The sequence below is a fragment of the Bos indicus genome, chromosome 28, assembly GCF_029378745.1.
Source record: "Bos indicus isolate NIAB-ARS_2022 breed Sahiwal x Tharparkar chromosome 28, NIAB-ARS_B.indTharparkar_mat_pri_1.0, whole genome shotgun sequence".
Lineage (NCBI taxonomy): Eukaryota > Metazoa > Chordata > Mammalia > Artiodactyla > Bovidae > Bos > Bos indicus.
In genome coordinates this window covers 43,819,414-43,845,893 of record NC_091787.1, presented here as the reverse complement: position 1 = coordinate 43,845,893, position 26,480 = coordinate 43,819,414, and the positions used below count along the sequence as shown (strand labels likewise).

The window sequence follows — 26,480 nt, the reverse complement described above, 5'->3', positions numbered from 1 at the left end:
GCCAGGTGCTGTCGGCTAGAAAAAAGTCACCAGAAAACCTTACCATGGGACCCTGTCATCTTAACTGCCCATGGACAATGAACCTGGCTTAATTGCCTCAGGAGGAAAACACCCCGCTTCAACGCAATTTTGAGAACTGTATACAGAAGTCATTCATCTGTCCACATATTTCCTTTGTCCAGGGAATGCCCAGCTGTAGGGGAAGGGGGAAGGCTCCCGAACCCCCTCCCCCTCCAGCCAGCAGGTTGCTTGGGCTGGGTGAAGAAGGAGGGGGCGGGGGTCTTCCAGCCTGGATCAGAGGCCAAGGTGCAGCCTGCCTCGTGTTTTTATTTCCTCCCTCTGAACTGTCCCCACGCTGTGCCACATTTTGGTCTTGAGGCCAGAGACCTGGGTTTGGCTCTGAGAGACCCTCCGCCCTGCTCCACTCCTGCATAAATGGCCCCTCTGTCGCAGTCATCAGCGCACCCATAGGCCGTTCTAGCGGCTCAGTGAGCTCTGAAATTGCAGCAGATGGCAGACACTCTGGTGGTGGCTGGCGGGAAGGAGCCATTCCCACTCCCCGGGAACCTCTGCTCAGAGCTGGGGGCTGCAGGGAGCAGAGGCCTCTGAATCAGACTGGGGCCGCACATCCCAGTGGCAAGCCCCAGCTTCAAGCACCGGCAGGATCAAGAGACTACAGATTTCCTTCCAGGACCTCAGCCAGGCCAGACTGCCATGGGGGCACCTGGGGCCCATGACCTCCCCGCCCCATCCCACTGCACCCCAAATAGATATACCTGAGGAAGACCCCGTGTGTGTTACCCACGTGCCCCTCACCTACTCTTCCTTTGACCCCTTGGCCTGGATGGCCACTGTCTCAGGGCCATTTGGCCTCAGAAAGCTCAGCCAAGGCACAAGCTTCAGCCTCTCCTTCCTGGGGGTGGGGCCAGGCCCCCTCCTCCAGGCAGACTCCCAAGCTATGAGCCCGGGAGCCTGGTGTCCTCACCTTAACTGGTCATTGGTGTCTTGGAAGTGCTGCCGGGCAAAGATCACAGCTGGGCTGGAGTTGACAGGCAGGGCCAGGCGATTGTTGAGATACATGTCGTTCAGCCAGTACTCGGACACCTGCCAAGGAGGGTGCCATTATGCCCAGGGGCCACACACACCCTGCCTGGGGAACACATCACTCCCACCTTGGCATCCAGGAAGGGAAATGGGGACCCTTCACTAGATCATTCATTCATTCCACAAACATACACTAAGCCCCAGTTACGGGCTGGAACTTGTGGCTCCCTGAGCCGTCCCGCCTGTCGCTCAGCCTCCTCCAACGCCATCTCCTTTCTTCCCTCTCAGTGTTCATCCTGCGTGTGTGCCGCTCTATCGTGTCCCCTGCCCAATCTTATGAGTGTCTCATTCCTGCCTTTCATCCCTCGCCCCTGACTTCATGCTACCCCTGCTGCTCCCAACCCTAGTGCTCATCTGCCCCCATCTGTCCGCCATCTCTGTACCCTGTCTCTCCCCATAACCCCATCTTTATCTGCATCTGTCCCCTCTCAGCCTCTCACCCTTGCCCCTTACTATCCCTCTGTGTCTCTCCCATGCCTGTCCCTCCCTCTGCCCCATCTTGGTCACCCACCTGCCCCTTATCCAAATCCCTCTATCTTCTTATCTAGCTTCTGCCCCTTGCCCCATGGGTTCCTCGTCTGCTGCCCCAGCAGCTCTTACCCAGTTGGCAGTCCTCTCCTGCCGTTCTAGGAGCTTCTGCTGCAGGGTCTCGCCAAGGCCGCCAGGGGCCCCAAACTGCTGCACGATGGCCTGGCTCCTCCTGAATTGCTCCTGGGGCACCAGGTGCTGCATGCACCGCAGGTAGGTGGCCAGGGTCTGCTGCAGTGGGGGCACAGGGAGTTTGGGCAGCCCCTGGAAGACAAGGTTCACAGGTTCTTGTGCCTGACCTTAAGTGTGGCCCCCGTCTGTCCGCAGACTGATCCCCTGTGTCTACCTCCATCTGCCCATCCCTGTTCCCTACCCTGGGACTTGTCTGTTTCTAGAGCTCAGCTCAGCAGGGCTGTGAACTGAGGAGACGCCTGTTTGCTTCTTCCCGCACCTCAGCCCTGCCCCTAGCAGGGGACCAAGTGCAGAGGAGAAGACTCTGGTGCTGACACCACACAGAACAAACTGCTGGCCATCTGTGTGATCTCTGGCAAATCACCCCTACCTCTGTGCCTCAGTTTCCTCCCCTGTAAAATGGGAGGAAGAAACTCCACTTCTTATAAGATCAAAGTGATCATGGATGTGAAAGTGCTTATGAACCATTAAGAATGAGTCTAAGATGAAACAGTCCTGTTATTGATACTGACTGCTGGCCACTCTTAGTTTAGGAGCTGTTCCCAGCTGGGGCTCCACAATCCAACTGATCTCTGGGCCCAAAGGGTGTGACTCTAATGGAGGGGTTTGGACAGGTGAAAGATGGAGAGAGGAATAGCTCACTGCCTGCCTTAATGACCAGAATTCTGCATGATAGTCTGATATTCATGATATGGGAGGGTGACTCGTGCACTGGACTCCTTATTAAATCCCTCCCTGTTATGAAACCCAGGGAGGGGCGTTTAGCTCCATGTGGGCATGGGACGGGGATGGGGGATGATTCTTCCACTCTTAATCTCTCCAAGCTTCAGCTTCCTTATCCACAGGACTTAAACAACAATCCCTACCTGAGAGGGGCACAGGTAAATAAGAAGAACAACTGGCCCCATTAGGCACATCATAAAATGTCATGATATGACTATCCTTCTACCTCCAAAGGGATTGCTAAGAGAAAACCCATAACTCCTGGGGTCCCAAAGCATCTCGAGAATCTCAGTAGAACTCCTCACCCACGTGCTCCTGACGTGGGTTTCCCAGTTAACAAACTCTATCACTGTGGAATCGTGTGTGTTCAACAGGGCTATGGCTTAGCCTGGGCAGGAATTTTTGTCCAGTTTTCACGTGAGGAAACTGAGGGCCTAAGAGTGAAGAGACTACTCCAAAGTCATCCAGACATTCAGTGGCAGAGTCAGGCCCTGAAATAACCCCCCCACCCCACCCCACCGACAGCCCTCCTGCTCCTTCCTCCTCGGCCTTTCTCGTCCTTGCTTCCTTTTCCATCCATCCTTCTCATTCTTCCTCACTTAGCCGGTCACAATGAGAAGCCAGGATTTTTCATATTATTGACTAAACTTTACAAAGCTGGCAAAGAGCAGACAGCCTTCTTTCCGGGGTTTGTCCTCTGTGGGGTGGTAAAGGGAGTGAATTTTCTACCCCAGCTGGGCTGTGCAGTGAAGGGGGTCCACTGCGTACTTACCTGTGCTCTGCTCCCGCTGCTGCAGGGGCTGAGGTGAACCCCCCACCCCCTGCGAGTGTGAGTGAGCTGGAGCACATGCCCAGATGAGAGAAGGGGATCCGCCTGTCTGAGCCTGTTCCTCTAGAGCTCACTGCCCTAGGCGGAGGGAGAAGGGTGGCACTGCCAACTATGGGCTGCTCCTGCTGCCCTGGGGAACACTTGAGGATGGGTCTGGGCAGCAGTCTCGGTGGCCCAGCCCACTCCCAGAGAGCCAGGTCCAGCCCCCTGACCCCACCCTCTTCTCTCTCCTGGGGTCTTGGGGATCCGTGTGGTGGGTGAGTGGGGAAACACGTATAGAAAGCCCAGTCCAGCTGGTGACTTGTGCAAAAGTGGCAGCAGGTCTGGTTGGAGCTGCCCTTCTTCAGGGCTGTGCCAGTGACTCAGCCCGGGTCTTGGGGAATCAGTGATGTGGAAGACGGAATGAAGCAGGAACTCTGCTGAAATGTCTCAGCCCCTCAGGGTTCTGCCCAGACTCTCATGGATTTCTGACTTTGCCTGGGTACAGAGACAGGGGCTTGTACAAAGGAGGGCCTTTGGGTCCTGGGATCTTAGGTCAATAAACATTTCTGGGCAATTTATATGAGCCAGGTCCTGGGCTGAACTCAGGGACAATGGAGAGACAGAGCCTGCTCTCAAGGCAGCTGCAGTCCAAAGGGAGAGACAACAGAAGTATTTGTCAGACTGTTTGTCTAGACAACTTGATGAGCAGTTTCACAGAGAGAAGCCAGAAAGTTCTGATCAAGTTTTCACATGAAGCCCTGGGGTGCAGGTTGGGGTAAAGAGGTGTCAAGAAGACAGCTGTGGCACACTCACTTTAGAAGGTGAGTATGATACAGAAGGAGGATGCCTGCCCAGGGAAGGATGGCGTTGTCTCAAACTAGCGGGGAAGTTGGAGCCTTAAGGCTCCAGGGGCTGCGATGCGACAAGGCTTAGAGCAGGGAATTCAGCCTCATCCTCAGGCAATTCCACTGGGCTCAAAGCCATTGGAAGTGGAACTTGGAGAGCGGGAGGCGCCAAGAGAAAAGAGAGTACCTGGCCCAGATCAAGGACTCTCCCTGGCTTTGAGGGTAGCCGTCAGCATTCCCTCCGTATTCCCTGAAGACACTCCCAGCTCCGCCAGGTCCTCCCAGCCTCCTCAGCAAACTAGAGGCAGGGTTGTAGCTGGCGTTCATGCCCAGGAGAGCACAGGGCTAGGTGCCAGGCAAGATTCGGAGGCCAGTCCCACTTAATACTGTTAGGTAGGTAGAATAGGGAAAAGGAGTCCAAAATGGCGGTGGCTAAAAGACAAGGAAGGTCAAAGGAAGGTCCGAGGACCACAGTGAAGACTTCAGGCAGAACAAACAGCACTCTTGGCTAAGCCCAATTTGCATAGGGCAGGCCCAGGTGGAGGAAAAACATATAAAAGGAGGAGCCAAAGCGCTTTATCATGGACTCTCTCTCTCCCGCGTGCGTGCACGCTCGCTCTCTCTCTCTCTCTCTCTCTCTCTCTCCTGCTATCTTCTAAATAAAATGGAGCTGTAACACTGATTTGCCTAAGAGCTATAACACGGTTTGTCCAAGACCCAAGAGCTGTGACGCGCCGAGGGCTTTAATGTCCGTCGCTCCAAATCTTTGTTGTGACGAGACAAAGAACCGAGGAACATACACTCGCGTGACATCTATGGTGCCGTGACTCGGGTTTAACCTGGCTGAAACAACCTCCGCGCGGAAGAGGCCAAGCACAGCAGGAGCCCAACTCAGCAAAGCTCCCGCGCTAGAAGCGGAAGGTGAAGAAACCCAGCGCAGGGGAAGGCCCATCGTGCTGGAAACCGGGACAGCGAAAAACGAACTCAGCAGAAAGCTCACGCGGCCCAGTCTCAGATTCCAGAAGACCTCTGGTTAAGGTAAGAGGTCCTCGCTCCTATGGCTGGAGGGACCTTTACAATCTCGTTTCTTGTTTCCTCGAACCTCCCGCGAACAGGCAGGTGGCAGGGGGCACAATTAGGGACTCTGGAGAGGCTACTCCTCAGCATGTCCCAAAGGCGCTATCTGCTGGGCCCCAGTAGCTGTTACCCAAGCCGGTGGGGGTTCTTCTGTCCTTTCTCTTCTCTGTGCCAAGGCTCAGACCAGTGAAACTGAGCACCGGTCAGATATTTAGCAAATTTTCTGGCGGGCTATGAAGGGGATTCCTTGGCACGTTTTTCCCACTGCTTTTTCCTCCTGTCCTTCAGTTCTCTCCCAGGACTCAAGCCCAGCCAAAACTAATGAAACTCAGGCTCTGATGTCTCATTGCAAAAATTCATTGAGAGACAAAGAGGTGGATTTGTAAGAATCCAGAGAGAAGCCACTCTTCAGGGTGTGAACCACTGCCGAAGACAAGGGCTGGGGCCATGGAATTAGGCCTGGCTAGGTTTTGTGAAGGGATGGAATTCATATGCTAGTGAGAGGATTGTCTCAGCCATTGGGGAACCACCCTCTCCTCCCTCGTGACCTTGTGCCTTGGAGCTGTCGCCTCTGACACCTGAGCTGTCCTCTGGGGTGTCTGTTGGCTTATAGATTGGGGATTAAGGTTTACTTGAATTGACTTGTCATCTTGGACCCAATTGATTTTAATTGGTTTACATTATACCCTTGTGCTATGTCATTCTTTGAAAGGTTGTGCTCTGCCCCCTTCCCTCCTGTTTCATGCTCTTTTCCTGAGCCCCATCCAGACCCACAAGGTTGCCTCTACAATCTTCTGGAGAGACAACCAGAAAATAGCTGGCCTTGGGAGGGAAATACTCTATAATATCCAACCCCCTAATCCTATCCAATACTGGTCACACTGGAGATCTTGGGGACGCCCAAACTCCAGTCCGGGGGGTCCCAGGAGGTCATCCCGCCTTGACCTGCCTAGGGATCGGTCTTCGAAAGGTTGTCACGCCTCAACCTGTTCGAGGATCCTCTAGTCCCAGGGGTCCCAGGAGGCTGTCACGCCTCAGCCTGCCTGGGGATCTGCACCCTGGCCCAGGGACGCCTGGCTCTCAGGTTGCAGCAGTTCTGGGTAGGATAAGCTTCAGAAAGACTCACCCTAAGGAAGTCGAAAGAGGTCTTTTTCTTTTCTCCCTGTCATGACTGTCTTTCAGGTGGGAAATAACCAATCCGCTTCCCGACAGACGCCCTTGAGATGCATCCTTGATAACTGGAAGCTGTTCGACCCTCTAGCTCTAAGGAGAAGTCGTTTGAAATTCTTTTGTGCCAATGAGTGGCCACAGTATCCACTGGGGGACGAGGAACACTGGCCTGAGGATGGAACTTTAAATTATAATACCATCCTGCAATTAGAATTATTCTGCAAAAGACAAGGGAAATGGACAGAGATCCCCTATGTCCGAATTTTCTTCCAACTAAGAGATATGAAGGAACTCTGTCTTAAGTATGGGATTGTAGTACGCCCTAAAAGTAAGCCCACTAGGCATATGGTGTTAGGCACAGACAACCAAGAAAAGGAACCCCTTGTGAAGGCTCACCTCCCACAGCTCCCGAGTTGCCTGGTGCTCCTTCCTCGTATCCAAACGTGCCCCCATATCCGGGAGCACCTCCTCCACAAAAGCCAGCTCGAGTATGTCCCTTAGTTGAAACTGGAGGAAAATTCGGACCAACCCGGGTCCATAAGCCCTTCTCCCTCTTAGAACTAAGGCAGATCAAACAAGACCTGGGAAGCTATACAGATGACCCAGGCAAATATATAGATACATTCCAACATATTACCTTGGCCCTTGACTTGATGTGGAAAGACATCATGGTCATATTTAGTCAAACTTTATCTGATCCTGAACATACCAGGGTCTTAAAGGAAGCCCGGAGGTATGCAACAGGGCTCCACATGTCCAGTGATAGATACCCAGTAGGGGAAACTGCAGTCCCCTCTTCCAATCCTAATTGGAATTATAAGGACCCGGAGCACATCTGGGAAAGAGATCATTTTCTAATTTGTGTGAAGGCAGGACTGAAAGCAGCCCAACAAAAAGTAATTAGCTATGCCCGGGTCTCAGCAATAACTCAGGAGCCCAATGAGAACCCCATTGCCTTTCTGGAGAGGCTAAAAGAGGCACTCCAAAAGTTTACCAATCTGGACTTAGACTCTTACGAGGGACAGGTGATTTTAAAGGACAAATTCCTGTCCCAATGTGCATCAGATATCAGAATTAAGTTACAATAGCTACAACAGCAGGATCCTGCTGCCTCTTTAGATGAGATGGTCCAGACAGCCACCAATACCTTTTATAACAGAGAACAGGAGAAGGAGGCCAAGGCCCAGGATAAGGAGAGAAAGAAAGAGACAAGGCATGCCCAGATGCTGGCCGCCCTCCAGAGAAGCCCTATGGCAAACCCGAAGTCCTTGAAGGACAAGGCACAAGACAGATGCCTGATCTGTAGACAGGCGGGGCATTGGGCCAAAGAGTGTCCAAACCGTGACAAGTCTCCTAGAACGGCTTGCCACAAATGCCATCAACTGGGACACTGGGCGGCACTCTGCCCTCGGGACCCAAGAGCCTCAAGGTCAAGCGCCAAGCCTACCCTCACGATGGTTCAAGAGGACTGAAGCGGCCCGTTCCAGCCAGCCCGCTGTCACAGATAACCATCACGGGCTGGAGCCAAGGGTGCAACTGGATGTGGCAGGTAGGTCCGAGAATTTCTTGGTTGACACAGGGGCTACCTACTCTGTCTTGATCTCCTACTCCGGAGCCTTCTCCTCCCAAACCTGTACCATTTTGGGTGCCACGGGAAAAGCAACTCCTAAAAGATTCACCCGAGCACTTCTTTGTTGCTGGGATGGACAAATATTTTCCCACCAGTTTCTGGTGGTCCCTGAGTGTCCTACCCCCTTATTGGGAAGAGATATACTCACTAAACTGGGGACCACCCTTGTGATGGGAAGTTTTTCAGCCCCTAGAGCTCTACAGCCCCTGGTCACTACTGAAGAACCCATTACACCTTCAGTAGAGAGGGACCAAAAACTATGGGAAGACAAAATTAACCCCCAGGTGTGGGACCAGGGGATTCCTGGGCGAGCCCACCAAGCTGAACCGCTCATCATTGTCCTCCGAGATCCCACTCGGTTTCCTAATCGGAAACAATATCCTCTCAAAAGAGAGGCTCGGGAGGGACTACAGCCTTTAATAAATAAATTCCTTGCTTGTGGGCTATTGGTCCCCACCAGTTTGCCATGTAACACCCCAATCCTCTCAGTAAAGAAAAAAGGACGGAACCTGGCGAATGGTTCAAGATCTCCGGATCATAAGTGAAGCTGTAGTCCCCCTCCATCCCACAGTACCCAATCCCTATGTAATCTTGGGAGAAATCCCACCCAGTGCCAAGTGGTTTACAGTCTTGGATCTCAAAGATGCATTTTTTGCATACCACTGGCTAAAGAATCTCAATATCTTTTTGCCTTTGAGTGGGAAGCTCCAGGAGAAAAACACCAACGGATGATTTGGACAGTATTACCTCAGGGGTTCAGAGATAGCCCCCACCTGTTTGGACAGGACCTTAGCCGGGATCTCCTAGATCTGGACCTGGGACCTAATGGGAAAATATTACAATACGTAGATGACCTACTAATCTGCTCTCCAGATGAGAAAAGTGCCCAACGACATGCAATTCAGGTTCTAAACTTCTTGGCAGAAAGGGGACATAAAGTCTCCCATGCTAAGGCACAGATGGTCAAGAAAAAGGTCACTTACCTGGGAGTTCAGATTACACATGGGTCCAGGAGGCTGTCCTCTGATCGGGTACACGGAATCCTCCAGTTGCCCTCCCCTACGACTTGAAAACAATTGCAAGCTTTCCTGGGGCTAACTGGTTATTGTAGAATCTGGGTACCCAACTATGGTCTAATTGCCCAGCCCTTATATGAAAGCTTAAAGGGACGAGATGATTCAATCCCACTGATGTGGGGAACTCCTCAAAAGAAGGCAGAGGCTACACTAAAACAGGCCTTAACTCAGGCACCTGCCTTGAGGTTGCCAGACCCAGAAAAAGCATTCCAACTTTATGTCCATGAAAGAGAGGGAATAGCCTTGGGAGTGTTAACTCAAAGGCTGGGATCTGAGCCCCAGCCTTTATCCAAGAGGCTCAATCCAACTTCCTGAGGTTGGCCCCCCTGCCTTCGAAATCTTGCAGCTATTGCAATCGTGATAGAAGATGCTTCAAAACTCTCCTTTGGGAGCAAACTAGCTATTTTTACCAGCCACCAAGTAAAACAACTCCTAAATGGGAGAGGCCATTTATGGATGTCTGATCAAAGAATCCTCAGATATCAAGTAATGCTGATGGAAAATCCAGGCCTCACTATATCCCCTTGTGAGGTTCTTAACCCAGCCAGCCTCCTGTCTACCCCCGAGGGCTCTCTCCCCTTTCACTCTTGTCTAGAAACCTTGGACCACTGGACAAAACCCTGCGAGGGATTGTCAGAAGATCCTCTGACCAATCCTGAGGAAATCTGGTACACCGATGGAAGCAGCTTTGTCTTGGATGGAAAAAGAGGAGCCGGGTATGCAGTAGTCTCCAGTTTTGAGACCATAGAGGCTAAGCCTCTGCCACCAGGTACTTCAGCCCAATTAGCTGAGCTCATAGCCCTGACTCGAGCTTTAGAGCTGGGAAAAGGAAAAAGAATAGCCATTTACACTGACTCCAAGTATGCCTTTCTGGTGCTACATGCACATGCGGCTGTTTGGAAAGAAAGGGGCCACTTGACCACCCGAGGGTCCCCAATCAAATATGGTGATCAGATTCTTCGACTCTTGGAGGCGGTCCACCTGCCCACTGAGGTTTCAGTCTCCCACTGTAAAGGACACCAAAAAGGGAACACGGAAGTGGCACGAGGGAACCAAGCAGCTGATCAGGCAGCTAGGAGAGCAGCATTACAGAACCATGACCTAACAGGGATTGCCACCTTAGTTCCACAGACTAATTTGCCAGAAACTCCTTCATATACTGAAGGTGAGACTCTTAAAGCTAAGAGCGAGGGCTTTCAAGATCATATGGGGTGGTTCCAAAAGGAGGGACTCCTTTTTCTGCCTGGGAACCTCCAATGGAAGTTGGTTAACTCCTTACATGCCACCACTCATTTAGGAGAAAAGGCCCTCCAAAGATTACTAGAAAGGTCCTTCAGAGGAACAGGCCTCCAAACAACTGTAAGACAGGTGGTCTCCTCTTGTCCCACTTACCAATTAAACAACCCTCAAGGAGCTCGAAGACCCCAGCTGGCCCAGCCCATCCAACGACGTGGGGCCTACCCAGGAGAGGACTGGCAGATGGACTTCACCCAGATGCCAGTTTCTCAAGGGTATAAATACCTACTAGTTATGATAGAATCATTCACAGGATGGATTGAAGGCTTTCTCACCCAGACTGAGAAGGCTGAGGAGGTGGTGAAAAAACTGCTGCATGAAATCATTCCAAGATTTGGTCTGCCCAGGTCATTACAAAGTGACAATGGGACATCATCTACTTCTAAGGTCACCCAAGGAGTCTCGAAAGCATTGGGCATTACGTATTATCTCCATTGTGCCTGGAGGCCTCAATCTTCAGGAAAAGTAGAAAGAGCCAATCAATTCTTAAAATCAGCGATAAAAAAGATAACCCAGGAGACCTCCCTGGGATGGAAGGAGGCTTTACCAATAGCTCTCCTCCGCACCCACATTGCCCCTAAGGAACAGGTTGGTCTTACTCCTTATGAGATGCTATATGGGAGACCTTTTGTTTATGTCATTGACCTCTTCCTAGATCCAGAGGTTCAGACCCTCCAGTCTTATACCATGGCCATTGGGCAGTTCCAACAGGATATACGCTTGTGGGGTATGAACCAGGACCCAAAAGATTCTAAAGAGTTACCACTATATGCTCCAGGAACTCAAGTCCTAATTAAAGTCTGGAAAGATGGGTCCCCAAAGGCTCAACTCCAGCCCACATGGAAGGGCCCCTACCTTGTAATACTTTCTACCCCCACAGCAGTCAAGGTACCAGGACATGACTCCTGAATTCAGTACTTACGAGTCAAGCCATGGAAGAAAACAGAAGAGGACACTCAATACACCTGTGAGCCCCTGGGAGATCTCAGATACCTATTCAGGACTACCAATGAGTGCCATTCTAACGAACACCCCCAAAATCTGGTTTCTGGGAATAAGATTTCTCAGGATAACTCTGAAGAGCCAACACAGCTTGACAGAGACTGTATTCCAAAACAGACAGGAGATAGATCTTCTGATCCCTGAACAAGGAGGGACTTGAGCCATTCTGGCCATGTGAATTTAAAATTGACCAATGTCCCTACTAGTCCTTGTTATGATTATTCCATGTACTGTTAATTGTCTAACCTGTTTCGTCTCTGCCCAGGTCAACCAGCTACAACATGCAATGCCAGTTCAACAAAGATATAAAACTACAGCCAACCACGGAAAATATCACACACCCTTGGACACCGCTATAAGGACTCTGAGGATTGAGACTAGCAAGAGGGGGAGGCCCAATACCCCTCGCCACCCCAGTTCAGCAGGAAGTAGCCAGAAAGATCTCGACACCCCTATTCCCAAAGAATTGGGCCTCCCATCTCTTGAGGGGGGAATGTTAGGCAGGTAGAATAGGGAAAAGGAGTCCAAAATGGCGGTGGCTAAAAGACAAGGAAGGTCAAAGGAAGGTCCGAGGACCAGAGTGAAGAGTTCAGGCAGAACAAACAGCACTCCTGGCTAAGCCCAATTTGCATAGGGCAGGCCCAGGTGGAGGAAAAAACATATAAAAGGAGGAGCCAAAGCGCTTTCTCACGGACTCTCTCCCGCGTGCGTGCGCTCTTTCTCTGTCTCTCTTTCTCTCTCACTCTCTCTCTCTCCTGCTATCTTCTAAATAAAATAGAGCTGTAACACTGATTTGCCTAAGAGCTATAACACGGCTTGTCCAAGACCCAAGAGCTGTGACGCGCCAAGGGCTTTAATGTCCATCACTCCAAATCTTTGTTGTGATGAGACAAAGAACCGAGGAACATACACTCACATGACGGTACTGTTCTGGAAGCAAGGGCTTGCGAATGGGGAGAGCAGGAATGAGAGAGGGGGCTCTGAACATCACTTACAGGCTCCTCCTCACTGCCTGGACTTTTTGCCGCCATCTTAGGGGGAGCTTTTTCACAGATGGGCATCTTGGTGGCTTCTGATTGTGGACGCAGAGGTGTGGACCTGGGGACCAAGAAGCAGACAGGCATCAACACAACAGCCACCCAGACCTGCCACAGGATCCTTCACCTCCCACAGCCTGTCCCCCTGCCCCTGTTCTGATCAGTAGGGTTCCCTGGGACTGGGAAGACCAGTCCCCCTGACCACAGCATCCTCTCTGCAGCTCCAAATAGGAGAGGGTGGGACCTGAAGTGAGTCTCCGGCTGGCCCCTGCTCCACAAGACTGTGGTCATCCAGCCTCGACCTACCAGCCCAGAGCAGCATGGCAGGCAGCAGGGCTGGGCTAACCGGCTCCAAATGCACAGGGCCGCTGGCAGAGCCCTCGTGCTGTCTCTGCCTGCGCTTTGCGGGCTAAAGCCTCTCTTTCCCACTGACTGTGAGCTTCTCCAGGTAAGACTGCACCTGTCATATTCAGTTCCTCACCTCTGGGCCCTAGCCCTGGGCCTGGCATGAAGTAAAATCAGTGTTGGGTGGCTGAGTGCAAGGAATGCACATGTCCATGAATGAATACAAGGTCCTCTAAGTCTCTGGGCTCCAGGAGGCACTCTAGGCTGACTGCAGACGGGCCTGTGGCTGCGGCAGGGAGGACCCTGCTGGATGGGTTGTGACAGGCGGTCTTGAGTCTGCTGGCTCCCCGTGTAGGTGGCATGAGAATGCTGTGGGAGATGGTACAGGGAAGCTGGGCAGCCCAGGCCCTAGGGGCCACCTGACTAGGCCTAGGAAGAGGTGGATTGATTCTGAAGGTGCAGTAGAAGTGAGCCAGGCCAAGAGGGGCAAAAGCTAGTTTTTAAGGCTAGTGGGGCCCAACCTCTGCCCCTAAGCATAAGCTTGACTCAGCATAAGCTCCCACCCATGGTTTCCACTCATCCAACCCCTATTATCTCCCAGGAGCCTAGATCTAAGGCTTAGCCCATTCTACCCTCAGGCAGGTACCAGGGTCCAGCCCCGGTTGGATGTAGGGATTCCCTCGGGAGGACGGCATCAGCGAAAGAGTAGATAAAGAGTTAAGGAAAGAATTTTGCAGTTAAGAAAATAGAGGAGAGAAAAGAGGCTGATATTCCTTGGTTTACGCAGAAAGTCAATAAAGCCCCAGCACGGGACTTGCTCTGTTCACGTAGGCTGCAGGCGCCCTCTCGAATTGCGGAAGGTGCCCCACCTTAGGCACCTTCTCGAGTGGGTCTTAGAAGCCCAGGCAGGAAAGTGAATGCAGAGAGCCCCTGCGCTCCATGGGATCAGCCTGAATAAGAAAAGGAAAGAGAAAGAACGACATGGGGAGACCAAGCCTGATGAGCAAGGCCCACACTTTATTTTCCAAAGTAGTTTTTATACCTTAAGTTGTGCATAGAGGATAATGGCGGGGGGGTGGGGAGGGGGCGGGGGGCGCGGGGCGGGGGTAGAGTCATGCAAGGTCAGCAGTCCTTGATCCTTATCGAAGCCAGGCTTTCTTTCTGCAAACTTATCATATGCATAAGCTTTAGGTGATTTACATCATCTTCTGGCCAGGAGGCCTGGTAACGTTTTATGACCCTTTCTTCAGAAAACTTATTTTTCTCTAAAGGTGATTATTCTAAAGTCAGGCGCCACTCTCCGAAAGCATTAGATAAAGTTGCATTCCTATAGGGCAAAAGTGTGGTGGGCTATAACAAGAAAAAATTAACTCAAGGGTCCAAGGTTACAAACATTAAAGCTACTACTTACATTTCTATACACCAACTATATTAATCAATACACTCCCAGGGACACAGTAGGTAAGGGATATGGAAACTTGGCAGCAAGCATTAGCTCAACAAAGAAATCCTCTACTAGTTCTATTTTAACAATTTTAACTCTCTGAGAAGCTCTGCATTGTTAGAATATCTTAAGCTTCCTGTGCCTCTAGTGGTTGGGAGGCTGTGAATCTGAACAAACCTGTCAGGCAAGCTAGAAAGTCATTAGAGGGGTTTGAATTGAAACACTCCTATTATGTCCAGGAGACTTATTAACTAGAGTTTTAACTTGATTTTCTTACAGAGAAAGGTGGTTGGGGATAGCCCCCCGTTAATGTCAGAAGAGTTGGTGAAAGTCGTAAAATAGTAAAACAGATTCTGGTTTTGGGGTAGATGCTCAGGCAGGCCCAGAGGGCTCGCCTTGTCCACCAGAACCCTCCCACATGACCTTGTCATGGGCGGGGACCCCGTGCTGGCTCCTGGCAGGTGGGCAAGGTGGCGGAGTGGGTGTTGGGGGCAAGGCACAGCGAACTCAAAAGCAGAGCATCCAGAAAGAGAGATAGTTCTGGCCCAGGGGTGGGGGAGCCAGGGGTTTCCTGGCAGCACTGCCAGAGAATGTAGAGTCCTTGTGGGTCCCATGCCACAACACTTGGGACTAGGAGGTCCTTAGACAGGTGAGCGCCCTGAAGCATAGGCCCGTGGCTACCCACTGCAAAGCAGAAGCAGCAACATTCAAGGGAGAGTCAGCCCTAGTGCCATGGGAGTTTTGAGAGGATGAGGAGGGCAAGGTCAAATTGGTAAGGGCCCTAGAGACAGTGAAGCCAATGCCTCTTCTTGCAGCAAAAGCATACTATCTTAGCATGTGTCTTTGTCTTTGGATAATATTGCTGAAGTTAATTTGTAATGAGCTCTCAGTTAGTTGGCCTAAAGAAGAGTACGTGCTTACAAATCAAACCATTCTGAATATAAGAAAAATGAATTTCAGGTTCATGTGAACTGGGAAATATTAAATATTAAATTAGTACCTAGTATTCATGCTTCAGTTAGTTGATCTAACTAATATAGACATGTCTTAAGAGTCACCAATATAATAATCAGTATAATACCTTCATTGCGCCTAGATTTAATATAAGCTAAATAAGATCTTATTATATCTGTTACAAATTTGTCAGCAAGGAAAATAACTCAATGTGAAGAAACTTTTAAGACAAGATAATGTAAATTAGATAAGAGCTTTTGATAAACTCTCTTAAGAATAATTATGCTTTAGGAATGTCTATCTATTTTAGTTCCTCCAGTCAACAACTTGAAATTTTAGAGTTGTGCTAAATTAAGTTTATTGAACAGCTAGTTCAGTCCCAAATAAAATAAGACACTAAAACATTAATTACTGAATACTGACTTCCTCTTACAGAGAAACTAAAGATATTTGGACTAATAATGAATATGTTTGGTGCCATCCTGAGATTGTCTCTCTAAGAAAGTAAATATTTTCAGAAATTATAACTGGTACTTATGTTCACCAACCTATAGAATGGTAATATAAAGGACAGTTCATGGTTGCTTAAGGAAAGTAGAACATGAGTTTTCAGTGAAGAAGGCAGGAGAAATGGAATTGCATTTCATTATGGGAAAAGGAATTAGGTCTGACTTACAGGTTTGGGATAAGCAAATTAAGTGATGGCTACATAAAATTAGGAAGCTTTGTGGCAAGTAGACCCTGAGAAAATTCAGGGCTGACTCTCCCCTGCATTTTGTGTATGGAACAATTTTTCTTAAGATGTTGAATTGCCTTTAATAACAGATTTTAAGTTTCTTTACCTCTTAAGTGAGCTGTTGTATTTGCCTTTGAAGTCTTCTAATGTAACTTTGGCTAAGTGAGTAATTATTGTTTCTCAAGTGACCTATGATCCCATTTGCCTGGGTGTTCTAAACTCTTTTGATATTTATTGACCAAACTTCCTAAATCAAATTCTAATAAAGTCTTTTTGACCTCTCGCTAACTTTGGGATGCTTCAAAGGGCCCCTGAAACATCCCAAAGAGAGATACTAAACTAACTGTGTTCATTTGGTATGTCAATTACACGGGAAGCATTGTCAAATGACTGATAAACATTCTTAGGTTATATTGAATGGTAAATGTTACTAATAAAATTTTTCTAAAATTTATATAGCTTTCCTAAAATCTGGTATGTTCTGCTAAAATGGTATCAGTCACAATTCTGGTTATTATCTTACAGTGTTGTCTGTCAGAGCAGTAACCAAGTTTCTGTGTATTGTAATCAGACTTTAAACGTGCCTTCTTAAGTCTTCTGTCATTATTGACAGTTATGATTTCATTCTGGTGCCTTTGCAAAATGCTGCCTCTTCAAAAAGATTAACAGAAAGAACTTTGGAAAAATACAAGTTTCTGACTTTCAGACTATAATGCTGAACTAGGTGAGAAACTGAAAAATCCTAAAGAGAAACCTGATAGCTTCACAAACTGTTGACAAAAATTAGTTACATAAGAATACGTGAACTGTTGAATATGACTATGACGTTTATGGTTTCTGTCTGAAAAATTACAAATTTGAATCTGCATTTTCCAGGGGTAAGGAAAATCTTCCCCTCAAACTAATTAGGACTCAGAATAATTTGGTAAATTATACTTTTGTAAGCAGAATTGAAACATTTATCTTTTTTTCTCTATCTGCTCCCTCCAGAGATTGTAACCTCTTACGTTTCCAGCAACTTTATCAGATAAATAAGGAAAGCTACCTCACCAACAGGTACAAAAATCTCAAGGTATTTGGGGGACCTTGCTAAGGGAGAAGTTCACCTAGATCTGTAATGTGAGACACGTGATAAGTCTTTGCCGTGACTTTCCTAGCCTTGAGAGGTTTGTTTTTTAAAGTTCAATCTGAAACTCCTTATAAAAGTTTCAACAATGCAAAAACTTTTGATCAATTATAGTTATCTAAATATCAGGCCAAGTTTCTTTGAGATCAGACTTATTTTGCAACAGATTAGTCTTAATTGGAATATATGTGGTAGAAATGAGGTAACTTTGGAGATAAAAAGATTATATTTCAATGAATATTAAATCCCAGTTTTGTTAATGGAGGTCTGTATTTACTGACTCACATCCCACACAGTCCCTTGTCTTTATGCTATACTAATGTAAGGTTTCATTGAATTGTTGAAAGAAGACTCTAAGTTTTGTTTCTGAAGCTTATCTCAGTAATCTTTGGATGAAGATCAGATGCTCCACGATATGATCTTGGGGATTATATAAACTGGACATTTTATATACATATATATAAAATACATATTATATATATACTGGACAAGACATACTTTAAAGTACCTTCTCCAGCCTGGATGAAAGGACTTTTTCTCAGGTACTCTTTAAGTAGCTCATATATGGTGAATCTGAAGGTAAACTGACCCTTGGATTATCTCCCACTTGCAAAGGCCCCTACACCATACTGGTCTATAGAGAGGACTGCTGACCTCAAACTCACCTTAAAAGGATGTTCAGATGTTCAGATACTTATACCAGGATGAGAAGACAGCATCAAAAGTAGACAGCTTACCCAAGATGCAGGACCTGATTTGTATGATCATTTATAATGTTTTCTTGACTTCTTGGACCTTTGCGTATGGACCAAATGTTTTCTATCATGGAGACAATCCTAAGCTAGTTTTTAAAAAATCAGTCCAATTGCTGGGTTGGGGCCGATTATCTGTGTCTAGCACGTGTAGATTACCTAGGTGGATTTCTCCACTCCAAAGCTCTAACTGGACAAGCCTTAAAAAATTTTATTTTAGAGAAAGAAAGTTCAGTCCCGTTCAGGCTACTCTTGATATTACTAAATGGGATCCTCTCACCTAGTCAATTAATAATACCTGCTCTGGTACTGGCCATAAATATGAATTTTCCTCTAAGTTATTCAAGATCAATCAGAGAAACAAGCACAAATTCAGCCAAGGAGTAAAACCTCCCACAATTATGGGATGGATTTATGTGGTTAAAACCAGGCTGTGGTCATTTAAGATTTAAGGGGAACCTTTATCTTGGGAACAATTAAATTATACTAAGGATAACCAGCCTAGTAATTAGAAAATCAGGTAAGAGCCTTATGGATAGTGCCAATATATAACGTCCTTGAAAGATAAAGATTGGAATAGAATGCTAAGTCACTTCAGTCGTGTCCGACTCTGTGCAACCCCATAGACGGAAGCCCACCAGGCTCCCCCATCCCTGGGATTCTCCAGGCAAGAATACTGGAGTGGGTTGCCATTTCCTTCTCCAATGCATGAAAGTGAAAAGTGAAAGGGGGATATACTGGATTGCACCTAATGGAAGTTCTTGGTTTAATTCTTACTTATGACTTTAATAATACTGCTAGCTATATTATTTGTACTTTACCTGTATTACAAGATTATTGTTTCTTGCATTACCAAATGTGTGACTGAACCACCAATAAATATAAGGATGACTAGGTGGTTTGAAGCAGTTAATCAAATATATAGCTCTAAATGCAATCAATGGTTGTAATAACATAACTCTAGATATGGGAAGATATAACAAGAGGGAATTTTTCCTCGACCATAACAGATTGAGTAAGACAGGTTGGTCCAGAGCCCTTTGATTACTGTTGATAAACCCAGTCCAGTAGCTGCACATTAAGTGGCTTATCAGAGAAATCTTCACCAGACTTAGGAATGAGCCTTCCTAGTACTGTGGGACAAAATGGTCTTGAAAGGTGTCCCCAAGTATTGTTGAACTTATAACCATGAGGGGGCCCTGTTAACTTCAAACTGGCACTTGCCATCTACCTCCACAAGGATTAAATCAAGTGCTGCTGCAGCTGCTGACCTTCAACACCCCCTGAAAGGAGTCCAGGGTGAAGAACAGAAATGGGGGTGGGGGGACCGGCACCACAGGTCTGCGGATAAAATATTTTCAGGAGCTGATTTTATGGGTCTGCTACAGTCCTTCATGGTGAAGACTGATCCTGGTGACTGGCAGGAAGCTTCGCCAGACTAGTAGAAACTCTCTGGGAAAATATGTGCTTGATTGCATGTATTCTCCCTTCACCAAAATCACGTATATACTGCCCTTCCCCACCGCCTCTTCGGAACAGCGTCTCAGCTTTCTGAGGTGCTATCTTACGGAATGCAGCCTTCATTTTACCTCAAATCTTAACTCGCAACTCTCACTTGCACAACATTTTAAATTCGACATCATCATCTAGCCCCCTGTCCTCCTGTCCCCACCCCGAGTGGGGAAACACCAGAGCCAGGGAATCCCGCATCCTCCTGGTTTTCCCCGACGGCGGCTGCCCGGGGGACTGGGGGAACTCCGCAGGTTCTGGGGGTCTCTCCCCCCGGCACAGTCCCTGGACCCAGCCTCCCTCAGATCGTAAGCTCAGCTCCCCGCTCCCGGTCCGCGCTCCCGCTCCCCGCTCCCCGCTCCCGGAGCCCAGCCCTGCTCACCTGCTCTCCTCCTGCTCTCCTCCTCTCTGCTGCCGCCTCATCGCACCCAGCAGGACTAGGGGCTAGAATGTGAGCCGGAAGGGATTCCGAGGCGCGTCAGCCGTGCGGGGGTTGGGGCTACCGCCGGGGTCCGTGGTAGAGCCTCCGACGTCGCCGGGTCCCCAGGCCTCGCGACTGGCTGCGAGCTAGCCGGCCGCGCCAGTCCCCTCCCCGCTTTCATCCTGTTCCTCCTCCCTCCCCTTTCTCCCTTTTCCTCCCTCCCCCAGCCCCACCCCTGCCTCCCTCCCTCTCCATCTTCCGTCCTCCCCCCTCCTCCCGCCTTCCGGGATCCCACCTCCCCGACCCCAATCCCGTGCTCTGACGGCCTCCCGGATAGAGCTTTCAGAAAGGCACCAGAATCCAGGCCCCAGAAGAGGGGTCAAAACACGCCTCCGCCGGTGCCCATCGCCCTCAGCTCAGCCTTCCCAGTCCCCGCGCTCCCCCATCCCCTTTATCCTAGCAGAGGCTGGCTGACTCTGCAGAACTCTGGGGAGGGTTGAGTCTGGGTAAATCTGTGCCCTCCCCACCGTCTAGGGCAGGTTCAAACCTTATTACAACTTCTTTTAGAATATAATAATGATAATAACATTGGTAGTACTACTAATAAGTCTGTTTGTCCATCACTGCAGGCCCTCCTTTTCTGTTCCCACTTATCTCGGCTGGTACTATAAGGAATACGCGCGATACACGCACCTGGGGATGCTTAGAGACTTGCAGTCAGAGGCAGACATCTCTCCTAGACAAAGCGTGCCCCCTCCCCTGTAGATCTTTACACCGCAGGCACACACAGACAGACCCACAAAGACAGACCCTGCTCAAACGCACATAGAGCTGGACACGCAGACTTAGAACAGACGTGCAGACACCAGCAGTGCAGACCCCCACAGACGTTGTCTAACACACAGGCATACCCCCAACGCGGCAGCCTCTCCATGGCGGAATCCGGGGACTCTGTGGCCTTCAGCAGGCGGCGGGGCTGGGAATGCTGGACAAATGCTAGCCTGGGACTCTGGGGACCCACATTCAAGGTGGGGAGACTTCTTTGACAGCCCAGGGTCTTGCTTCTTCTACTCAGGACCAGGGAGGGTGGAGGTTGGTATCAGCTCACATACTCGCATCCTCTCCAGCCCTGACTCAAGTCTGCACAGCCAGGACCAGTTGACACATCGACAACTGTTCCCTGTATTCCTCGTAGGATGGAGTCTAGCTCTCTAGGGAACACACACACACACACACACACACACACACACAGAGCCCACACGCGCAGTTTCCAGATACCGAGCCCTTAAAGACACGGCCGGTTTTTCTTCGGCTGCCCGGTAACAGTTCGGACCCATTCTCTCTTGGAGCCTGGACGGGACAGGCTGCCAGTCTCGAGTGGAAGACCAGCTAGCTTGGGCGCCTTAGTGTAGAGCTCTGTGGCTGATTCAGGGTGTGTCCTTAAGGGGCGGGACCAGCGCACCCGGATGGAGCGGTTTCTCTGGCTCCCCGGGGCGGCGCCCCGGAGCGCAGCGCTGGGCTTGGGTGAGGGAGGGGCTGCGGCGGGCTGAGGGCGGTGTGTGCACCAGAGTGTTCGTGCCTGAGAGCCCTTGTTGGGTTCGCTTCTTCCGTATCTCCTTTTCCGGGTTGCAAAAGAGCCACGGGCTTCCAGCGTCCCCGCTGGACTGAGACTGGGATTGGGGCTAGAGGCACAGCTCATCCTCCCGTTCTTCCCTGGTCCCTTGCCCGGCCGCCCACCCCCATCAGTAAAGAGACTCGGCCTCGCACAGATATAGTTTATTGAACCGGCCCGGAGGCACCGTGGTGCAGCGGGCCCAGTTGGCACTGGAAGGAACGCAAGGAAGGACAGGCAGAGGCGCGGCTCTACATCGGGGAGCCCCGACGTGGCGGCCAGCGCGTCTCTTCATCTTTTCCCGAAGCACGTCAGTTTTTACGTGCCTAGGTGCTCCACGCCCGGCTGGAGGAAAGAAAGGACACAGAAGAGATTCTAGAGAGGGGACTCGGGCCGGGGAAATAAAGACAGCCGAGGGGCTGGGTACTCGCTGGAGGTGGCAAGCCCTGAGCCCGAGCTGCCCAGAGGAGCCCCCTTGACTCGCGGGTGGGGGTGGGTTGGGGAGCAGGTGGGTGGCCTAGGGGAGGGGCAGGGCCGCTAGCTGCGCGTGTAGTAATCGTAGTCGTCCTCCTCGCAGGCGTCAAAGGGGCCGGGCGGGCTGCGAGGCGCGCCTTCCCGGTCGGACATGGGGCGCTCCCGCAGGCGCACAGCGTCATACAGACCCTGCGGTGGCTCATCCAGCAGCACGTCCCGCTCCGAGCGGGAGCGCTTCAGGAGGCCCACGTTGCGCAGCAGCAGCAGGACGGGCGCATAGAGCAGGTTGGCCAGGCCCATGCCAAGGCTAAGCTGTGCAAAGCCAAGCGAGTGCACGATGTGGCCCGCCACGATGGGCCCAAGCGCATAGGCCACGCAATAGGAGATGTCGGCAATGGCGTAGACGCTGCCATAGACCGAGACGTGGCGCACGTCCACAAGAAAGGCGAGAGTGGGCAGCAGCGCGGTGTCCACTAGCGCAATGCCGAAGCACAGGCCGCAGAGCGAGATCACTAGCGGTGCGAAGGAGCGGCAGGCAGGCACCAGGCACGAGCTGGCGCCGATCACCGCCAGCCCAAAGGCGCCATACAGCCACTGCAGGTGTGGGTAGCGCGCCGCCAGTCGCACGGTGAGGTAGACGCCTAGCACGTGCGGTACGAAGGCCGGCAGCCAGGCTATGCCTGCCTCCCACTCGGATGCTGCCATCGTACGTTCCATCCACGTGGCGATGGTGGGCTCCAGAAAGGCGAGGGGGATGTTGCAGGTGGTGAGCGCGCCTGCCACCACTGCGATGTAGGGGTCCAGCATGAGGCGGTGGATGGGCGTGCCCACTGGCAGGTTGGCTCGCGCCCGCGCCGCGGCCGAGAAGGGTTTGGCCACCACCAGCAGCAATAGGGCGTCGAACAGCGAAACGGCGGCGAGCACCAGAAAGGGCGCAGACTTTCCGGCGAACTCGTGGAGGAACCCTCCGAAGGGCGGCGCCACTAGGCTTCCGAAGCTGATGAAGGCCAGCGCCAAGCCCAGGGCGCGGCTGCGCTCTGGCTCCTCCGGATACTTGTCTGCAATCATGGCAATGCCAGACGTATCCGCGAAAGCTGAGCCAAGACCCTGCAGGCTGCGTGCAGCGAAGAGCGTCGCGTAGTCCTCCGCGAAGGCAAACATCACCGTAGAGGCGAACAGTACGCCCAGGCCCAGAAGCAGTGGCAAGTCATAGCTCATGCGGTCGATGAAGGTCCCACTCAGGGGGTTCACCAGCAGCTGCAGGATGGCCTTGGAGGCAAACAGCACCCCGATCTTCACGTCCTCGTTGTCCCTGGGGTGTTGGGGCTTCACAATAGACTTGGCCGGCATAGCAGCCGTCGGGGGCTCTGAGGTGTTGACCGTGACGGCACTGGCGTTGGTCGGAGTGGGCGGCGTTGGGCTGGGGGTCGGGGTGGGCTTCTCGCTGGCCGCGTGCACGTAGTAGGGCACGATGGGCACGATGACCATATATAACATGTTGTCCAGGAATAGCGCCACGCACACGATGACCAGCACCAAACGCCGCTGCCGCCGGGGATCTTGCAGTGCCGCGCCCACCGCCTCCGACAGCTTGCTGGCTGCCGCCGGGGCCTGACCCGCCGGGGCCTCCGGTTCCATCACCCCCACCCCGCCGCTCTTCCGAGGACGCTGCCGCCGGGGTCGGGCGCGGGCGCCCTGCAGTGCAGAGACGAAGGCGCGGAACTTCGGGGGACCCTGCGCGCCAGAAAAGGCAAGGACCCTACACGGCGAGGCGCCGCCGCTGTCCGGAACCAAGCCCCGAGCCCGCCGCCGCTGGGCTCAGGGTTAGTCAGGAAAGGAGGGCTGGCCCAGGGGCCGGGACCGGAGCCTGAGCGCGCTGTGCCTCGCGCGCGCCGGGAGCCGCCCCCGCAGCGCTGAGAGGCCGCCGGTGCCGGCCGAGGGGCATACTGCTGCCGCCAGCCCGCGGTTTGCTCGCCCCGCCGCTCTCCCCTCCCCTCGCGTCGGCTCTTGCCTCCTCCTCCGCTGCCTACTCTTTTTTTTTCCCTTTACACTCGGGGCTGTGACGCGGCGAGTCTCGGCCCCCGAGTGGTGCCCGGGCCACTTGCGTCGCTCATGCTAATGCGGCGTCGGCGGGGCGGGGGCGGGGGGCGGGGCGCTGCCCGGAGGGGGTTCCCTCCCCAGATGCACCCAGGCTGGAAGCCCAGGAAGGGGTCTCGGTGTGGAAAGAGTCCTGGCCAAGCCCCTGAGGATGGGTGCGCCGCGCGACAAGCGGGCTTTCGGCCCCAGCAGTTCTAGGACTCGTGGGGTCCGCGTCCGGTCTCTCCTCGCGGAAAGGGGCACACAGCTACCGCTTCCCCCCGGCCCGGGGGGAGAGGGGGGAGCTAGGGGCTCCAGATCGCCTCCTCAGTCTGCATCTCGGCGCACAGCGGGTAAGGAGTCCCCGAGGTGAGCCGCGGCTTCATCCATCTGTTCTCTCAGCTGGACTGCGGGGCGGGAACTGGAGGGGCGCCGACGACAGACTCCCCCTACCGTTTCTCTGGCTCCGCCCCCCGGCCCCTTCCAAGCCGGGGAAGGGAGGCTCAGAGATTGCTGGACCGGGTTCAGACCGACCGGCCCTTCGGGAGAATGCCACAGCAGAGAATTCCTGACCATGAACCTTTGGGAACGCAGGGGAGAAGTCGCCTCGTCCCCACCCAAGGCCCTCAATATCAGCTCTGTCCCGCCCACCCTCCCGCTTTCCTCACCACCCTCTCCTCACCAGTGCTCCCCCCTTCCGTTTTAACTGTCTGGGTCCCCCAGCTCCGCCTCCTCTCCCTTCCCTCCTCCGCACGCCCTCCTTGTTCTAACTCCTCCCAGGATGTCCCCGCACTACACCAAGGCCTCCCCCACTCCAGTGAGGTCCCGCCCCCTTCCCACCCCCACCCCCACCTCCAGTCTCTAGAGCTACCTCCAAGTCCCGGGTGGGCTCAGGAAGTGATGTAGCCAGGGTCTACCCTCGGAACTGTAAGAGACCCCGCGTGGGCGCCGCAACCACTTTCCAGGCAGGAACCATCAGTTTTGCTCCCAGCAGAGGCTCAAGCGGGGAGCTCATCTTAAGAGGGCCACACCCACTGAGACACCCAGCTCTCAGCACACAAGGTGAGCAGCCCCGAATGTGCGCTGGGCCTAGCGCGTCCCCAGCGTTGACCGTGGATGGCACATCGAGTCCATGTTCTGGTCTGCAGACTGCCCGGGAGAGAGGCTCTGAGTCAGTGGAGGCAGGGAGATTTGTGCTGTTGAGATTACAGTTTGTCTCTTTCTTCCAGAGTCAGAGAGAATTCTTCCCATCCCTCTGGCCTCAAAAACACACTACAGTTAGGTTCAGCTTCTTCCCTAACGGTGCTCCCCACCCCAAGGAGACATCAGCATGCAGTGGAAAGAACTTGAGGCAAAGGTCTGAGATGGCTCTTGGCTCTGCCACATACTAGTTAGGGTGTCTAGAGGGAAAGGGGGAAACCACTTCCCCTCTTCGTCCCTCAGTTTCTTTATCTGCAAAATGGATGATGATTCCTACTGCTTAGGATGCTTGGGACATAGTAATGTAAGTGCTTGCTGTGGGTATTATTATCTGTAAAATGTGTTGTTTTATCTTTGTTTTACAGATGTGGGTCTTGTGAAGAGCAGATAAAAGTTTCAGGGGGTATCCCTGGCTTCCTAGCTAGTCCCTCTGGTTAAGTTGTCCTGGCTGGTGGGAGGCCCAGAAGGCACTGGAAAGCTAACTTCTCTTCCTGAGACAGCTATGGAGAGAGGTGATGGAGACCAGCACACCAGGGTGAGAGGTGGCAGGCAGCCTTGCCACCTGTCACCCAATCTCTTCATTCACCCCAGGGAAGGAGAAGAAATTCTTCCACTTAAGGAGCTGCTGACACCGGCTCTGAAGTGTCCAAACTGTCCTCGGTCTGAGGGAGGGAAGAAGTTCCAGTATGGACACAGGCCTGCCTCTGGATGATCTTGGGCAAGTCACAGCCTCTCTCTGGGCCCCAGCCTTGGTCTCTGTTAAGTAAGGGGTTTGGGGACTCCTAACTTGCCACAGCCTTCAGGGTCAAATGGGTGCTATAGAAGAGCTCTGTATGATATAATTATTTTACATTTTATTTGAAAGCCGTAAGTCAATACACACCCTCTCCAGCTCATTGCAGTCTCTCTCCAGCTGGCTTCACAAATATATGTCACCTGCCTCGTGCTCTCTGGTCATTTGAGTTTGAGATCTCTAGTTCCTTCTGACTCTCCCATTATGAGGCTTTTAAAGGTACAGTCTTTCAACCTACTGAGCAATTATTATTTATATTGTTTGCTTTATGTGATTTGAAAAAGGGAGCTTGAAATTTAAGGCAGAAATTTTCTGTTTCATGGCTAAAGAACAATGAAATCTTAGAGAAGGGTGACTTTCCCAGGGCTTTCAAGATGCAGATCTCTTCTGGCCCATAGAATTCATGACTATTCCTGAGCATGACGGCAAGTTATCTCTGGGCTCATGCGTAATTCCCCAGTCCTCCTTCCCTCTAAGGCAGGAAACAGGCTCATTTATTAAGCACATCTCTGTGCCAGAGGTGTTGTGTATGTTATTTTGTTTAACT

General features: G+C 51.6%; 2 protein-coding genes across 2 annotated transcripts in view; both read right to left on the bottom strand.

Moving 5' to 3' along the window:
• Positions 1-12,549, bottom strand: part of CHAT (choline O-acetyltransferase) — a 55,281-nt gene extending 42,732 nt beyond the window's left edge. The window contains exons 1-3 of the mRNA XM_070781951.1: positions 12,450-12,549; positions 1,705-1,896; positions 986-1,104 (exon numbers count right to left, since the gene is read on the bottom strand). Coding sequence (XP_070638052.1) covers positions 986-1,104; positions 1,705-1,896; positions 12,450-12,515 — 377 coding nt within the window. The 5' untranslated portion in view covers positions 12,516-12,549. The remainder of the gene's footprint in view (positions 1-985; positions 1,105-1,704; positions 1,897-12,449) is intronic.
• An 8,990-nt stretch (positions 12,550-21,539) lies between these two features.
• On the bottom strand, positions 21,540-23,933 carry SLC18A3 (solute carrier family 18 member A3). Its single transcript, XM_019953763.2, has one exon. It carries the CDS (start codon positions 23,500-23,502, stop codon positions 21,928-21,930), a length of 1,575 nt encoding a protein of 524 aa, XP_019809322.2. The 5' UTR covers positions 23,503-23,933; the 3' UTR covers positions 21,540-21,927.
• Between the last annotated feature and the right edge of the window lie 2,547 nt (positions 23,934-26,480).

Bases quoted from the DNA above. Each gene is read 5' to 3' on its own strand.
- SLC18A3 (XM_019953763.2), bottom strand. From the start codon at position 23,502: ATGGAACCGGAGGCCCCGGCGGGTCAGGCCCCGGCGGCAGCCAGCAAG.